This window comes from Poecilia reticulata, linkage group LG16 (genome assembly GCF_000633615.1).
Source record: "Poecilia reticulata strain Guanapo linkage group LG16, Guppy_female_1.0+MT, whole genome shotgun sequence".
Lineage (NCBI taxonomy): Eukaryota > Metazoa > Chordata > Actinopteri > Cyprinodontiformes > Poeciliidae > Poecilia > Poecilia reticulata.
Genome location: NC_024346.1, coordinates 5,523,149 through 5,541,119, shown reverse-complemented (window position 1 = coordinate 5,541,119; position 17,971 = coordinate 5,523,149). Strand labels below are relative to the sequence as shown.

The 17,971-nt window shown below is 36.8% G+C and overlaps 2 protein-coding genes across 3 annotated transcripts in view; one reads left to right on the top strand and one right to left on the bottom strand.

Moving 5' to 3' along the window:
- Positions 1-2,537: 2,537 nt before the first annotated feature.
- On the top strand, positions 2,538-5,068 carry seraf (Schwann cell-specific EGF-like repeat autocrine factor). Its single transcript, XM_008430956.2, has 5 exons — positions 2,538-2,986; positions 3,379-3,474; positions 3,548-3,652; positions 4,591-4,686; positions 4,848-5,068. The coding sequence occupies exons 1-5, from the start codon at positions 2,764-2,766 to the stop codon at positions 4,958-4,960; spliced, it is 633 nt and encodes a 210-aa protein (XP_008429178.1). The 5' UTR covers positions 2,538-2,763; the 3' UTR covers positions 4,961-5,068.
- Positions 5,069-5,169: 101 nt separating this feature from the next.
- Positions 5,170-17,971, bottom strand: part of vwde (von Willebrand factor D and EGF domains) — a 28,518-nt gene continuing 15,716 nt past the window's right edge. The window contains exons 17-32 of one of the 2 annotated variants that reach the window (XM_008430957.2): positions 16,796-17,052; positions 15,586-15,805; positions 14,074-14,211; positions 13,796-13,993; positions 12,715-13,131; positions 11,495-11,590; positions 11,256-11,351; positions 11,073-11,168; positions 10,393-10,444; positions 10,147-10,271; positions 9,959-10,054; positions 8,765-8,860; positions 7,954-8,049; positions 7,225-7,320; positions 6,129-6,226; positions 5,170-5,978 (exon numbers count right to left, since the gene is read on the bottom strand). In XM_008430957.2, the coding sequence (XP_008429179.1) occupies positions 5,964-5,978; positions 6,129-6,226; positions 7,225-7,320; positions 7,954-8,049; positions 8,765-8,860; positions 9,959-10,054; positions 10,147-10,271; positions 10,393-10,444; positions 11,073-11,168; positions 11,256-11,351; positions 11,495-11,590; positions 12,715-13,131; positions 13,796-13,993; positions 14,074-14,211; positions 15,586-15,805; positions 16,796-17,052 (2,192 nt within the window). In that variant the 3' untranslated portion in view covers positions 5,170-5,963. The remainder of the gene's footprint in view (positions 5,979-6,128; positions 6,227-7,224; positions 7,321-7,953; positions 8,050-8,764; positions 8,861-9,958; positions 10,055-10,146; positions 10,272-10,392; positions 10,445-11,072; positions 11,169-11,255; positions 11,352-11,494; positions 11,591-12,714; positions 13,132-13,795; positions 13,994-14,073; positions 14,212-15,585; positions 15,806-16,795; positions 17,053-17,971) is intronic. The other variant, XM_008430958.2, reaches the window with a different exon arrangement.

Below are 17,971 nucleotides of genomic sequence, written 5' to 3'. Positions count from 1 at the left end.
TTTGTTGGGGAAACTGTTAGTTTTCCTTGTTGCCACTGGGTGGCGCCAGGTCCATGTTGCTTTCACATTGGTGAACATTGAATCCTGTAAAAGTGCCAGATTTAGCCATTTATTTACTCTAGAAACAGAAACCCATAGTTTAAAGTGAAATGTTTACACATCTTGATAAATGTTCATATAACGAAGGTGAATTTGACAAGGGACATTCAAAACGATTGACATTTGCATTAATACTGTACAAATTGCCAAAAAATTCTTGCAATAAACACTACAGAAATAATAGCAAGGACTTTTCTGAGCTTGAAGTTACGAATTCAATTTCAAAAATAAAAAAATTTTCAAATCAAGCTTTTTTTTTTTTTTTTACAAATGTTCAACTCTGAGAAATGTTCTTTTCTGTATACAATTTCTGAGATTAATCACAAAATTTTAGCTCTTTTTATTTACTTTTCAGATGTGAGATTTCCTTTTTTTTGTTTTTCTAGAAAAAAAATCTGATTTTTCTTTTTCAGCAAATGGATAGAAAGTCTGGGATTAATCAAAACATTTCTGAGTTTTTATTTTATTTTTAATCTTCAGTGGCACTAATATACCGTCATATTGTCCAGGTCGGTTACATTGTGGGAAGGTTTTGTATTTAATGTTAAATGCATAAAGTCCATGTCTGAACACTATTTTAATGTTTTCAGCCTACTGTTTATATTCTGTGCCAGGTTATTAAATACACTCAGGCTTCTTTAGCTTTTTAAAAACATCTTCCTGAGGGTCTTGGGATGCTCACATCTGCTGAAAGCATCAAACACCAGTTTGCTTACTGTCTTTGCCTATCAGTGGTCAAACCCAAAGCAACACCAGAGTAAATGTGTCAAACTAAATATACAGAGAGAAATTATACACATTTATGGTGAAATTAGTCTTTTATTCTGCATTTTGAATGTGCTCTACTTGTTTCCTCCATGTAGTGAAGTTTTAAAGATAAGTTTGTTTATATAAATGATTTTCTCAATAAAGCTTATTCCTCAGCAACACAAAAACGATAATAACAGAAAAATCCCTTCGTCTAGGATTCATTTAAACGTGTTAAAACTTTCCAGAGAGTTTGTACCTAACGAGCCAAAGTGGCTTCCGGAGCAGACGGCTACATCCTCTCTCACGTCTGTTATTGTCATTAGAGCAAACCTTCCTCCATAGTTCATATATATGTCCAGCATTTTTTTTTAACAAGCCGAAAGGAAATGGCTTTTCCACATGTGCTCTCTCAGTAATGTTTTGTTGGAAATCCACACAGGTTCCTTTTGTTTGAAACTAGCAACTCTGAATTTGAAGTTCAGATAAAAGTTTGAGGGTTAATCCAACATAGTGATAAAATTTAATATTTTATCAATCTACTGGCAGGTTTTTAAACATAACATGTTTTTGTTTGTTCCCAGGATGATTTACTGCAGCAGCATTAAAACTTGCCTCCTACTCCTTCCCATTAATATCCCATAAAAACCATCAACATATTTTTGAGCATTCAAACATTATAGAAACATGTTTATTAATAGATGTTAAACAAGTATTTGTGCTTCTGTCTTAATTATCAGAAGTGCAAATGTACCGTTTCTGTAGTTATTACAGTTCTATACATGTGGCAGCCATATTAGATTTCCAAGTTGACGTTACTGGTGAGATACTTTCAAACTTTCCAAGATGAATAAATATAATTATTCCAACAAGTTATATGTAACTCTGAGTTCTGAGTTGAAATTAAATTTCTGGCTACAGTACCTGCATTTCCATTGCCTATATATGATTAGGCAAATTAGAATTACAAAATTAAATTTGCTTTATGGAAACGTCAATTTTGAAAAATGTGTTTTTTGACAAAAAGTTTTTGCGCTAGGATGAGGTGTTTTTCAGTCGTATGGAAGTTGGTGTATTTCGCAAAACTGCAAATACGCTTTTTTCGTATCGCACGAGTCGTGATCAACAACCGGATGTTACTACTGGCGGAAACGACGATGAAGACAACAGGAAGTGGTTGGAAAATTATGCTTATTGTTTGAAGTTAAGAGTGTGTAATTCCAATTTCTAAATTGTTTTCTTTAAGTTGAACATTTGAGAAAATATGAAAAAATTTAAATTAATCTTGAAAAAATGTATAGAAAGAAATCCTAGGAAGAAAATTAGGAAAATGTCCACATTTTTTTGGATTTTCCACTTTTGAAACTCAGAAATATCCTTCCTCCTACCACCCCCCAAGATAATGTCTGCTTAATCTCAAAATTTTAGATATTTTTCTTCAAATTTTCAACTGTTGGAGCTCAGAAATGTTCAAATTTCTTCCTATAATTTTTTTTACAATTTTTTTTGAGTGTTTTCTAGGAAAGTTTATAAAATCTATGAGCTGAATCTCAAACTTTCTGATTTTTTTCTTGCAAATTTTGAACTTTTGGAGCTCAGAAAATTCAGACTTTTCTTTTGGTTTGTAGAATTTTACTCCTACAAATGTTTTGAGTTTTCACAGTCAGATATTGTATTAAAAAAAAAAAAAAAAAGTGAGTTTTTTCCCCTATCTTCACACGCTGTTGTACCCATGTAAAGTTTCTTCTAATCTTACCTCCAGCTCCGGTCAACCAGCCCCCCGGGAGGCGGCGCTCTCCCCGCCCAGGGCGCATCCTCCTTCGGTCCCGCTCCAACTGGAGCCTCTGTGTGGAAACCGGAGCAAAACCGCTCTTTCTTTCTTTCCAGCCGCCAAACAAAACGGAATAAGCACCAACCATGAGCCGTTTTGTCCACAAACCAGCCTTTCCTCTCGTTATCTTCCTGCTCGCTGCTGTCGGTGTTTGCTCCGGAGGTTCGGACGCGCCGCGCGGGGTCGCGGTCGGGTTCGTCTTCGACCTCCAGGCGAAGTGCGACCCGCCGTGCAAACACGGAGGAGTCTGCATCCGAAACAACACCTGCCACTGCTCCAAGGGCTACGAAGGAGAGACGTGCCAGTACGGTGAGGAGCTAACGATGCTAACTCTGGTTCCGACATGTTGTTAGAACAGTTGGTAAAGTTTGAGTATCTAGGAAAACACGACACTTTAATTCATCCAGGTATTTTAATGGTGTGATAATAATACTTTGTTGTTTATCTAAGATTAGAGTCAATTAATAGTTTGCATTTCCGCCATTAGTGGTTTGTTTAAAATTGGTCTGGTTGACTAATTTGGTAACTTCACATAATTGCAGAGTTGGGTAGTAACTAGTTACATTTACTCAGTTAAATTTACTTGAGTAACATTTTTGTTTCTGTTAAAGATTCATCAGTTGTTTTTTTTTTTTAATTTAAAGAAACTGATTTGCAAAAAAATTAATTTGCCCTAAAAGACATTATTGGTTCTGTTGCAGCCAACTGTTTCCCCAAATGTAAAAATGGCGGAGCTTGTCTCCGTCCAGGGAAATGCAGATGCCAGCATGGATACGGAGGAAGATACTGTCACACAGGTCAGAAGGTTGACAAATCAATCAATAGATCCATCAGTTTGTTATATTAATCAATAAATGTGGCGTTCCACAGTGTCGTGTGCGGGCGGATGCTGGAACGGAGGGGAATGCAACGCCGTCAACGGCGAGGCCAAATGCATCTGTCCGTCCAGCTGGAGCGGATCAAAATGCCAGGATGGTGAGTTTAATATGGCTGCGTCTGGTCCTGTGATCATCACACAAAGGTCAAAGGTGCCACATACACTGCAAAAACACAAAATATCACCAACTAATTTTGGTCTAGTTTCTAAGGCAAATATCTTAGTAAACTTGAAATAAGACAAAACTGACTTATAAATAACGTTTCAGCGAGATGTAGGAGCTTGTTTTAAATCAATAATTACTTAATACTGATTAAAAACTTCTAGTTCTGTTGGCAGGTTATTTCACTTATGCCATAAGAAAATGTTACTGTGAAATAATCTGCCAGTTAAACGAGTAATTTTCACTAATATTAAAGAATACTTTACTGCTTTGATTCTTTTTCATGAATGTTTGAGAAATCATTGTCGCCATAGCAACCATTCAGCTGTGCTAAACGCCTGCGTGGACGTAGCTCCGCCATCAACAATGCAGCTCCTCCTCCAAGCTGCAGATCCTTCAGACTAGCCAGCAGCAATTAGCAAACACCTGGTGAAATTACGCATGTTGATCTTTTTACAACAACGCTGGTAAAAAGTGTTTAATAGAGGAGCCATGTTGTGATGACTTCCTGAAGGCGGAGTTTCTTAAAGAGACAGAGGCCCAATTTAAAGGCATTAAGTCACAAAGTTACATTTAAGTAAAAAGTAGCATTTTTATAACAACTGAAGCAGACATACTTACTTGATTGTGGTGTAACATGGTGCTATGTGCCTGGAAAATACATAATGCTGCCCACTTTGGAAAGACTTGCAGCTTTGTACATTTTTGAAAAGTTTGAAAAAAGTCATTAACTTTAGGACACAACAGTCATGAAAACATCTCAACATCCTGGACAAACCGATGTGGGATTTTGTTCTCTTTGGATGTATTGACTAAATATTCAGTTTGTTTCCTGGTTTCCTTGAGCATTTGTTTGGTTTGTCCTCCAAACAGCGATCTGTCCCCAGGGCTGCAGGAACGGTGGGATCTGTGTGGCTCCAGGAATCTGCAGCTGTCCAGAGGGATGGCTGGGTGGAGCGTGCCACAACGGTGAGGTCAACGCTTCTACCTTTTCATCATATTTGCTGCTCAGATTTTACTTTTTTCTGCCTTTTTGTGAGTGCAGCTGTAGAGTTTATGAAGTCAGCCTGTTGGGATTTCACAGAAAAAGCTAACAGATTTTGGTTTTGTGTCCTTTGTGTCGGGTTCAGCCGTCTGCGATCAGCCCTGCCTGAACGGAGGGAAGTGCATTTCTCCAAACAAGTGCCGCTGCCGGCCGCCTTTCTCCGGTCCTCGCTGCGAGGAGAGGAAAAAAATCCACTAATCGATTCCAGACTCCAAAATAAGGATTATTCTCTTGTAGCTCCAACATTGTTCTGGATAATAAAATGTATCACCTTTTAAAAAAAATAAATGAAACATTTGTGCTGTGCTTGTTTTTCAAATACTGTAATTTGTCAATAAATAATAAATGATGTCAAACATTTATTTACAAAACAGACAAAATAAGTAAATTTATCTGCATCATAATTGCAAAACATGAATGTTTATAAATAGGCTTTCAACAATATCTGTGTTAAATGTAAATAAATACAACATAAGCGTTTTGATAAAACAGACTATAATTTGTTTATGGCAGAATCATAACTTAAATTTGTAATTAATTTTTGCCATCAAATATTTGCTGGAAGTTAATGTTTGTAAAATAAATGAGTTAAAATATCATAATTGTAACAATTGCAATAACACACTCCTGATGTGATTTTATAAAATGAAACACTGATAAATCTTTAATGTTACACGTATTTTTTTATAATTCAACTGGAAAACAAGAAAATCTTTTTTTTGCAGTGAAGGCGTTTTTAAGAGATTTTGTCAATCTGATAGATTTGGAAAATCTTTGCAAGAACAAATGTTGTCAAATCAAGATTGAACTGAAAACTGAATGATGCATTTCCATTAAAAATTAATCATTTGCAGAAACTGAAATGAGGTTTAGTTTTTCTGTTGGACTATACGAGTTATATCAACTATAATATTAAAGAAAATAATGGAAAAGGATATTTTCTGTCATGGTTTTGTTTTTAAAATATTAAAACCTGACTCTGACATGTTCATCCACTGCTTACAGAGTCGTCTATATTTAAAGTATTTAAATGAATTCAACAGATTTTACTTTTAGCCTTGAGGTAGTGAAATGCAGGGACAAAAACACAAGTGCAATAAATCATCTCCCTCAGCTGAAACGTGCAGAAATGAGCACATTTTGCTCTCCGTCATACATTCAAACACATCCGGTTGTCTTATGCTTTTTGCAGTAAATCTTCTCATGCGTGTGAAGCCTGTGAAAAAGACAAAAAGATTTTAAGAAAACCAGATTTACACAACATTTATGACATATAAATGATGCAAAATAATCTCCTGTGTTTCTGTAAACTCTTCTGAAGCCATAAAGCAGTTCAGCTTTTAAGAATCGTGACCTCACGTCTCACCTTTACGGCGCAGGTGAGGCCCTTGAAGCCTCTGCGGCAGTGGCAGTAGTCGGGCAGCACGCACCGCCCGCCGTTGAGGCACGGCCGCCTGCAGGAGGCTGAGCAGAAACAGCGTCAAGAAAAAATATTCCTGCAGAGCCGAGGCTCTGATGACATTTATTCAAGTTCACATAGAAAAAAATCTAACTGACGGTCAACTACTGAGAAAATAAATGTTCCAGTTAACATTAATTTGATTTGTTCATCTTCTCAAAATCATAAGAAAATGTTTGGAAATTTTTAAAAAACAAACAAACAAAAGCGTGTGCACAAGTATTCACAGCTTATGCTGAATATTTCATTTAAAAACCTAGAGAATAAACATGGGTACACAGGTGCCTGATCTTAATTAGATTACATTATTAGTGAAACAATCTATAAGTGGAACCATCAATTTCTCATAATGTTTTTTATTCTAATTTTTTTTATTTTTGCAAACATGAAGAAAACGTCTTTCATCTGTTCACACAGAGTGCTATAATCTTTTACAGTCCTCTTTCCTGTTCGTCTTTTTCATTAATTTTAAGGAATTATTGATTTAAAATAAGACCAAACTAACTTACAAGTAACTTTTCAGCAAGAAATAAACCCTTGTTTTAAGTGTTTTAAGATATTTGCATTAAAAACTAGAAGAAAAGGAACGTTTAAAGAATAAAATGGAAACAAACAACATAAGACCTGGGTAGAAAGGTGCCTGATGTGTTATTAAAGTATATTATTACTATACTTAAAAAGATTACAATTTTTAAATTTAAAGATTAAAATTTTTTAATTTAAATCTTTAAATTTAAAGATTTAAATTTAAAATATTTAAAGATCTTTAACTCAAGATTTAAATCTTAAGTTAAAGAGTCAATAAAGACTAACTCTTTATTGAGTTAAAGAGTCAATTAACTCTTTAACTCAATAAAGAGTTAATTGACTTAAAATGTGTTTTCATTTCTCGATGAAGATGTGAGTGATCTATTGTGTGTAAAATGTTGATGAAAACATGAATTTATTCCATTTGCAGTAAGTAAAATCTTTTTACAGCGTCGTCTGTGATTTATCGACTCACGCGTTTGACAGTGCAGCCCTTCCCAGCCGGCAGGACACTGACACGTGTTTGCTCCCACGCACTCGCCGCCATTTTTACACTTCTGTAAACAAACGGCTGCAACGGAAGCAGACAGAGAGTCAAAGTCTCTCAGGACTTACTTGTACATTACAAACACAACGTTTGATATGAGGGATGCACAGATTGTAAGAGCAGAAATTTACGAAACGATGTGCATCAAAGTGTAACAGATTAATAAAAAAAAAGATTTACAGACGACTTAATAAAAAGTAAATCCTCGTGTGGTGGGTCTCCACGTCACAGATTTAAAATCTTATGTTATTATGTCATGTAAGATGTCTTTCTTACATTTATTTTAAAGTTTTGTTGTGTACTAATGAGTAGTTATCATCTTAAACAACTGATTCCATCTTCAAATCCTGACAATATGATTGTTACTTTCGCTGTTCAAGTCTCAAAATAATATTGAACTGATACTTCGATCAGTTAGTTGTCTAATTGATATAATCAGCATTTGATTATATTTTTAAATTATACATCAAAATGTTTTTTCTGTATTCTCTGCAGGGTAGAAGTAAAGTAAAACAAATTCAACAGAAGATTTAGACTTTTTAAAGGAATCTTAATTGCTTTCATAAATTATTGGAGATTAAACTCAAATATCTCCCGATTATTTTTTATTCCTGCTGTATAATCAGTGATTAGAAATAAAAAGTCAAATAAACTCACGCATGTTGCATCTTTTCCCGCTCCAGCCTGAAGAACAGGAGCACGTGTTCGGTCCGACACACTTCCCTCCGTTCATGCACGTCGGCTCACAGACACCTGGAACAAAAAACCATTTCTTAATTCTTCAAAAACCTTTAATTTTTTTTTACGTTACTGCCAAGAAGTCACATGATCCTGTTATCATTTAAAATGTCGTTGACTGATAATTGTTCAGTCGCTCAGAAAGTCTTTTCTTGGAACTTTAGCTGCGTTTTAAACCGATTCTTGGTCCAATATTTGAACCTGAGTTCAACATCATATTGTGCAGGAGGACAAAAGAAGTAAAATATTATCAAATTGTCTTAAAATGTCGTGTTACTAAAGTTTTCTTAGCTCAGCTGCTGTATGTGGAAAAAGCAGCAGAAATTCAAAGAAAAATCACACCAGAATCAGTTTTATTTGCAAAGTTTGTGCACAAAAATAAGGAATTTGACTCAAAAATAAATATACAAGAAGGGAAATAAAAATGAAAGTTGTCATTTTTTTGTAAAAATATGGTTTTAAAAAAATGGGGTGAAATGTTAAAATAGTGTCCATCAGAGACAGCCTTTGTAGCGGCTAGTTTTTGTAAACAATGCTGCGTTGCACCAACATGAAGGTAAAACTATTTGTGTCCAGGATGTGCGGGGTCTGCAGAGAAGCTAGCTGTTCTTTTCCTGATGCTAAACCTGTACAAGTAGGTCACCTTCAAAAGATTGCAGAAAGTTTGATGACCTTTGCACTAACCTGAAGTTGCAATACATACTCAATAAAAAACACACTGATTACTTACTTTGTTGGCATCTTTTTCCTGTGTAGCCCTCTGGGCAGGAGCAGACGTTGTTTCTGATACACTGACCCCCGTTTTTACAGGGCGGACTGCAAACAGCTAAAACAAAACAAAAAAAACGAACTTCTTCCACAATAAGTTGATTTTTTCATCCAACAACCATGTCAGAAGTAACAAATATGCAGAATTTGGTAGTGAACAAGTTACATTTACTTGAGTAACTTTTTCGAAAAATGTACTTTTAGGAGTATTTTTACTACGCTGTACTTTTTATTTTTATTTGAGTAATTTTATTATGAAGTATTTCTACTCTTGAATAAAATTTCAGTGGATTTTCTACCCACTGAATGGAAAAAAACATGTTTCAACCAAAAATTCCCACAACTGCAGTTTTTGTTTATGAAAGTTTCATTACATTTTTTATTGAATGAAACTGATTTGGAAATATTTTATTTTGGTCGTTACTTATACGAGTTATTTTCATTTTCGTAATTAAAAAAACTCCACTTAACTTTACATACTGGTCAGACTCATTATGTAATGTTTAAATATTAAATGATTGATAATTTGATCAGATTATTAACCAAATACCTTTTTACTCTTACTTGGGTAATTTCTTCGAAGTCTACATTTTACTTTGACTTGAGTAAAAATATGTTGTAGTAGTGCTATTTTTACTTCAGTACAATTTTTGGGTACTTTACAACCTCTGCAAATAAGAAACACTGCAAACACACAAACTCTTAAGTATTTTTATCTAGTTTTTAGTGCAAATATCTTGGTACACTTGAAATAAGACAAAACTAACTAACAAGTAACTTTTCAGCAAGGTTTAGGAGCTTGTTTTAAGTCAGTGATTCCATAATATTGATGAAAATGTTCTAGTTCTAAGTGAAATAATCTGCCAGTGGAACTACACTGCTCAAAAAAATAAAGGGAACACTTAAACAACACAATATTACTCCAAGTAAACTGATTGACCACGGGGACCTTCGTCGGGTCCATCAGTGTTGCTTCCTAAGTGGACAGTTTGATTTCACAGAAGTTTGATTTACTTGGAGTTATATTGTGTTGTTTAAGTGTTCCCTTTTTTTTTTTTTTGAGCAGTGTAGTACTTTTTCATAAATATTAAGGAATTATTTAGTTTTTGCAGTGCAAGGAGACATGCACATTCCAAATGCTTTAAATAAAGATTACCAATTTGGCACTGAAAGCCAAAGAAGCCAGTGGGACAGGCGCAGACATTTGGCCTCACACACAATCCTCCGTTCAGGCAGACGGGGTTACACTGAGCTGCAGGGGAAACAGCTGTTAGCTTAGCTCACGCTGGCCTAGCTTAGGCTGCGTCTCTGAGGTGAAGCCTGACTGTGTGCTTCCTTCCCTACCTGAGCTGCATGTTGGTCCGTTCCAGCCGTGTTTACATCTGCAGACGTCTGGAGAAACACACTCGCCTCCGTTTTCACAGTGCCTGCTACACACCACTGGGAGAAACAGATCGGCCCAGTTAGCCCTGATGAATGGAAATATTAGCACAGAGCTAATGAACTGGATCATGTTCTGTCAGGATGAACTGCAGACGTGGACAACCTGAAGATGTGTGAGAACTTCACTGCAAAAACACAAAATCTTACCAAGTATTTTTGGTCTGGTTTCTAGTACAGTTTGGCACTGATCTTAGTTCACCTGAAATAAGACAAAACTAACTTAAAAGCAACTTTTCAGCAAAATACAGGAGCTTGTTTTCAGTCAATAATTCCTTAATACAGATGAAGAAGTACTAGTTCCACTGAGATTATTTCACTTACACAAAACATTTCCCTATTTTATTGTGAAATAATCTGCCAGCGGAACTAGAACTGGGTTGCTAGGTAACGGGTTTGGCGTGGCTGGGGTTGCTAGGTAACGGCAAAGACACTCTCCCCATGTTATAATTTCCTGAAAAGTTTTAAGTATTTGATATTTTTTTAAACTATACCAACACATAGCATGTTGTCAGTAAAAGGATGTATGACTAGAACTTTTTAAGTATTTTAGACTTGTCGGAAGTCATTTTGTATTCTTGAAGGTGAAAATTACTTTTTACTTTTTGTACTTTTTTACTTTTGCTTGAGTAAAACAGCTCAACCTGTACTTTTACTTTTACTAGAATATTTTTTCATACAAGTATGTGTACTTCTGTTTAATTAGAGAATGTGAGAACTTTTGACACATCTGTAATAATGGAGTTGCACCAACAAAATGAACATAAAAAAGATCTAAAGTCAGCAGACTGGCTGGAAAAAACTGTTTAAAAAGTTAAGGTGGATCTCACTGATTTCGCATCTGGGCCCCACGTAGCCGTAGGCGCAGGTACAAAGGTTTCTGGCCAGACAAGTGCCTCCATGTTGACATGGCGGCTCGCAGCTCGCTGCACAACACCAAAACACCCAGCAGTAATTAGTGAGCCGTGTGTCTCTCAGCAGGTTCGATTCATCTCAGGATCTGCTCAGATTACCTTCCTCACAGGACGGCCCGCTGTAGCCCACAGGACATTCACACACGTCGGGCTTCACACACCTGCCCTGGTTCTGGCAGTCAGGCCGACACACGGCTGAGAGGCGGGGTGAACACACACAATCAGACGCTGAGATAAACGGGACGAATCTGGAGAGGTGCTGATGTGTTAATGAGCTCGTTTTCCTGCGCAAGGAAAACAAGCTCCTAAACAAAGTGAGAAAGTTCCGTCACTCTCACCTGTGTGACAGTTGTATCCGGTGTAACCTTCTCTGCAGGTGCAGGTGTTGGGCAGAGAGCACTCCATGTTCTGCCCGCAGGGATATCTGCAAACAGCTGAAACAGAAAATACATTTTAAACAAAGACAGTAAGATGAGGGAGAAAAATTCAGGCCCAGGTCTGTCGCTGTAACAAATTTCCCTGGACAATAAATTGTCCCAGGAGTTGTTATGATAAACAATAATGTTGTTGTTTTCAAGTAATATGTTGATAATGACATAATAGAACACATTATTAAGAATCAACAAAACAATAAACAACAGAAACAACAAATACAATTTATCATGAAGTATCTGTAAACAAAATAGTTTTCAAAAAAGAGGGAAACTAAAACATCACGCCGCCCAACTCAATGTTTACACTCGCACATCAAAATGTTTACAAACAGATGCGAAATTACACAACCGTACATCTTTGAAAAGCAGAAGTGGAGCCTCCTGCACCACCACCAAAAATGCAGCAACTGTGTGTGTGTACTTTTCTCTGTGTACTGTGATTAGAAAGAAACTTATACTGTTACAGTTTATGGTTTATTTTATTATTGTATTGTATATCTTGTCAAGGGACTGCAGAAGCGAGTTAGCTAACGCTATAATCTGGGACAGCACATTAAATGGTGACATTTATGTTTGAGCTGTACTTTGTCCCTGTCTAAATAAAGATTATTATTATTAAGTGGTTTCTGAACGTATGTCAACAACAAAACACATGTATTTATTTTTAACCAGCAGCCATTCTACAGGGCACACAACGGTAAAACCAAACAACCTGACGTTCAGCTTGGTTGCTAGGTGTGGGGGCAGGGCTTGGCTGGGGTTGCTAGGTAACCGTAGTATTGTAAAATTTGACTTTGTGAAACGGCTCATTTTCCAGACACCCAAAACATTAACTTATTATTTATGGCCAGAAAACATCCAGATGCATTTTTTTAAGCTCTTGTTTTTTTTCTTTCTTATTTTTAGAATCAGTTGGGAGAACAAAAATGTGTAAAATGTGAATTTTGCATCATAAATAATATTTAAATATAAAACTGTTCATTTTTATTTCATTTGACAATTTTTGATGGGCATTAAATTGTACATCAGCCGATCACTGCTTACAACTGTTGTTTGTCCGAAACTAAAATGGCCGCGGTGCGCTGTTCTAAATGTAGTAGTTTGACGTCATTACTCAGCATCACCTTTACATACGAGTCCATCCCCGGTGTAACCGTTCGGGCAGCGTCCACACCTGAGGGATCCTGAGCGCGTCGGTTCACAGGTAACACCGGGAAAGCAGGGAGAATCTGAGCAGGTCACGTGACCAGTATCCGAGGACAGCGCCACTGTGCTATGCTGCCCCCTGTGGACGGAGGGAGAAAATATTCGAACTCCTGTTTTGTTCTGAGGAGAACCAGTGGGCTGCTTGTTATTGAAAGAAGCTCTTCTAGTGTCTGGTCTCCACTTTCTGTCCGGTGGTTGGTTGTTTGAGGCAGGAGAAGAAGAAGACGACGAGGGGGAGGAAGAGGAGGAAGAGGAGGAGGTGGAGTGGGTCCTTTCATAGGTGGAATTAGACACAGGAGTCCCAACATATGCTCCGCTGGTGAGTGTTTCCTGACCTGCAAGACACTTAAAGTTAGAGAAAGTTACGACAAAAACATAGCCTTGATTTCATACATTACACTGAAGTAAAACTGAGATGTTTGGTTTTATTTATTTTGTGTTATTTCTTGTTTGGAATTAAGAAAGAAAGGTTTGTTTAAAGAAACAAAGATCAGGATGAATATGCTTGTCTAGAGATTTAGCTGGAATTTCATGTTTTAGAAAATATGGAGGAAATATTTTGCAGCTTTTATTCTGATAATGATGTATACAAAGTGAAAGTACAATAAGCTTCTCTTTACACTGTGTTCTTGCCATTGACAAGAATTTAAATATTGTTTATCTTTTTCTATACTTGTCTTTTTCACCGTTTGACATGAATTTCAAATCACTTTCATTCTTTAAAACCAGATAGCCACCAAACAGATAATGCTAAAGATTAATTTGCTGAAGGATCATGGACCTCCCGGGTCCAAAATCCCATCTTTTCTTTTTTACATTTTTTGTACCCTTTTCTTAGTCAGTGAAAAAGAAGAAGACAAAACAATAAGCAATGCGTTCAAAGGTCATCAGAAGGCAGAACATTTGATCCAAAGCATGTTAAAACATTCAGAGAAAAGTCCAGCTCCTTTTTTTATCAAAGTTTATCACCATATTGGATCAAACTGCTTAAAATCTCACCCGTTTTTGTGCACATTTGTCCGTTTCCTTGGAGACCAGGAGGACAGGGTCCACAGGCGAACCCGGCTGAAACATGGACGCTCTCGAAGCACAGAACCCCCGGGTAACACGGCGTCCTGCTGCACGGCGAAGGACCCGACGGTTTGGGTCTCTGGGAAACCTGCGGCGCTCTCACTGGAGAACCTGTGGTGCTTTCCTCTGTGTAAGGGCACAAAGTTCAGAACAATAAGCTAAAAACGGGTCACGTTCAGCTAGGGAAACCTTAACATTGTGCGTACCTTGGCAGGTTTTCCCATCACCTGTGAATCCTGGTGGACAGAATCCACAGACGAAGGAGCCCAGAGTGTTGCTGCAGCTCACTGCAGCGAAGCACGGCTGGGACAGACACTCGTCTACATCTTCCCTGCATGTTCGTCCTGACAACGAATGAAACGTTACAGAGACTAATACCGTGTTTCCCCGATAGTAAGACACCCCCGATTGTAAGACGTATCGGGGGTTTCAGGGGGGTCGGCTAATATAAGCCAAAACACGGGGGTATTGCCGCCTCCCTCTCATCTAGCTGCGCGCCGTCCCCCTCTCCATACGTCACCGCGCCGTCCCCTGCACTTCCTTTTATAAAACTGTTTTGTGGTGAATACAATACTGTTCAGGTTGTTAATAAATGTTAATTTTATGGTCAAAACAAAAAAATTCGACAATTTTTTTCCAATATAAGACATACCACGAAAGTAAGACATAGTGGGGCTTTTGGGGATAAAAAGAAAGTAAGACACTGTCTTACTTTCGGGGAAACATGGTAGCGTTCAAAACCACCAACGATACATACACGTTATTCACTTATCAATATCCTAAAACCAAGACCTCTTTCTCTAGTAAACACTTTCTTTAAATAATTTTTATTTCAAGTAGCTCAATGTGTTTCACATTTGTTTGGATAAATAAGTGTTTAGCTGATGTGAGATAAAAATATGTTTTATTGTAGATTAAAATAAAAGTCAATGAGTTACTTGTGTCTAATGCTAAAGTTTTGTATGAAACCTGGAAAGTAAACTGACCTATCAGGTAGGGATGTCTGTTTTTTCTAAGTGTGTTGTTTTCATCTTTTTAATGTTTTTTAATATTAAAAAATTAACAGGTTTACTGTGAAAAATGCAAATGTTTGATTTTTTTAACGATTTCAACCATTTTACATGTATTTAATAATGTTTGAATATTTTCTAATACTATACAAACAAAGAAGTATGAATCAAGAGAGCAGTTCTTCCTTTTATCACTTCTTAATTTGAGCTAGGGATGAAACGGTTAATCCTGAGGAATCAACTATTGAAATAATTGTCAACTAATTTAGTAACTGAGTATTGACTGACTCAAAAAAGGCCATTAGCTTAAAGAGCAAAATACTCAGAGTTGTAAAAAAATTACATTTTGCATACAAGACAAAGAAAAACAAAACATTTTAGCTTGGTGCTCTTGGGGGCCCCCTGGTGGCGTGGAGACCCTAACCAACAGCTTAACTCGCACATGCTTTGGGCCGACTCTGTTTTCTACAAATGAAGCGTTCACTAAAGGAACGCTATGTTATTGCATTTTACGCAATAAAATGTTACATTTATTCTTGATAAAATGAATTGATTTGTTTATTTGCATAAATTTAATGTATTTCCAATATTGCATAAAAGGCTTAAATACAAAATCTGCAGAATCTGACCATTATTTTTATCCACTTAAATGATTAATTGATTAAATAATGTATGTTAGTTGGACCAAACGGGCCCAGCTCCTCCTACCCGTCATTCCAGGAGGGCAGAAGCAGGAAAAGGAGTTGGGTCGGTCCACGCAGCGGCCCAGCCTGCAGGGGTTCGGCTTGCAGTCGTCTACGTCCACCTCACACCGCCGACCCGTGAACCCATCAGGACAGACGCAGACATACTCAGCGCTTCCGACCGGGGAGTTCGCATTGGTGATGCAGGACGCAGCGTTGAGACAATCGCAGGACTGCACAGAAACCTGAGGGCAAAATTAAATCTGTTTCTTTGTCTGTCTGCTGCTGGATTAGATATTTATATCCATCTGTGACAAACTTGGTCCCACAAATGCAAGAAGAGAAAAAAAAGTATTTTAAAATGGATTATTTTACCCATCAGTTTCAGAAAGATTGGTTATGTCTGACAAAATTATGCATTTCTTTTATTTATTTAACAATAAATAAATAAAAATGTCACCACTTATGTGTTTTACTGTGAAAACCAGTGTAGTGTTCAATTATACTTTTTTTTTTAAATTAATATTTGGCAAGAAATATAGATACAAAAACATAACTGACATAATTTAAAAGTATATAAATGTGCTACATCTTTATTTTAATAGTTTTATAAAGATCATATAAATTTTTAAATGAGACTACAAACCGTAGAATTGTGAAGCTAAAATTAGTTGTACATTTATTTTAAATACAGATTTTCTCATTTGACTTTGAAATTTTGTAAATTTTAACATTTCTTAACTTTTTTTCTATTTTTGTCCAACTTTTCACAAGTAATTATCACTGTTAAGATTCTGGGATATGTAGGCTCTGCCAAAAAATATTATTTTTATTTTTATGTGCAGTTGAACAAGATATATATTTGCAAATCCTTATTTTCTCTGGTTTTGATTTTTTTTTTTTTGGTGGTGGTGGGGGGGGAGGGGGGGTCTTTCCGCATCTCCTTTAAATTATAAAATAAAATGATGCACTGTTACCCTCTAGTGGTAGGAAGTTGAAACAATTCTTAGGAAATAATTGTTTCATTTAGGACTAATTTATTAATACTGGATTATTATTTATTATGTTCCAGTTTTTCTTCATGAGCTGAAACATATTTTTCAAACTTTAAATGTTCGATGAGTTTCAAACTCTTCACAGCTGCTTTTGATTTTTTTGTTGTTTTTACAACTGTCTAAATTAAAAGTAGGTAAATAATAAAATAGTTTGTCGATCTGCCTGCAGGTCGATCTCACCTGGACTGAGGCGAGCGTCTCTGCACTGCAGGCATCAGTGACAGCAAACTGGAACGTGTGGGTGTCTGTGGGTTCAGAGGTTGCCTTCCACATCAGGAGTCCAGCTGAAGAGAGCGAAGCCCCTTTTGGACCCGATACCAGGTTGAAAAGAACCGCGGAGCCCTCAGGGTCCTGAGCCTGCAGCTGGTAGATGAAACTTTCCTCCTGGAAGGAGCGGAGAGGGATCTGTGGCGGCTGGAACAACGGAGGCTCGTTTTCTGGATGAAAAACAAGAAACAACTCAAATACGGAAGGTGAATTTTAAAAGAATTTGGTTTAGAAATGTTTGGCATGTTTTAAAAATATGTTTATTCACACCCAACTCAGTGTATTTCCACCACTTTGATGAAAAAAAAACTTGTATGTGATAATTATGAGAGCTATGATTATGATTTAGCTATAACCATAATTAGCTAAATCAATTCAGCTAATGATTTAGTTAAATTTATGATAGCTAAAAAAATTGCTATCGTTTGACTTAGCTATCTCATAATTATGATAGCCAAGTCATAATTATGAGGCAGTTAATTTAAAAGTTTGAGATGATATCTCTTAAATATACAAGATAAAAAATTTTTTCATCAGAGTGGTGGAAATGTCTTCCATAAACTCTGCCATCAGCAGATTATTCAGTAACTCCTGTGAGATTTTGTCATGTTTCTAAGCCCTGGCTGACCTAGTTTGAGCTTCAGAGGTAAAAGTTAGCCAAAAAGTGTAACAATGAGATCTGCAGCCTTAACATCAGCGCCGAAGGACAGATGTGACTTCAATCAGCTCTGAGCTGCTGACAAATCATCCAAACTGCCTCCGGTGAGCAGCAGCCGTCAGATGGATGACACGGCTGAGCTGGGAGGTGTTCAGGTGCGATTAGAGACACGGTCCAATTGCTCTGAGAGGAAGATAAGGTAGGACTTTGGGTTTTCATACAGTGTTTTACATGTGGTTTTCTGCTTTGTCAAAATCCATCTTTTTTTTTTTTTTTTTAAAGTTCCTCTACCTTTTTTTCCGTTTTTGTTGGATTCACTCCTCCCATTCCACTAGGGGGCTCTGCAGTGTGTTTATGTTAGTTCAAATGACAAAACCGGAAGTTACTTGACCTCGAACCGGAAGCGTTTTAAATCGCCTTTAGATGCAACT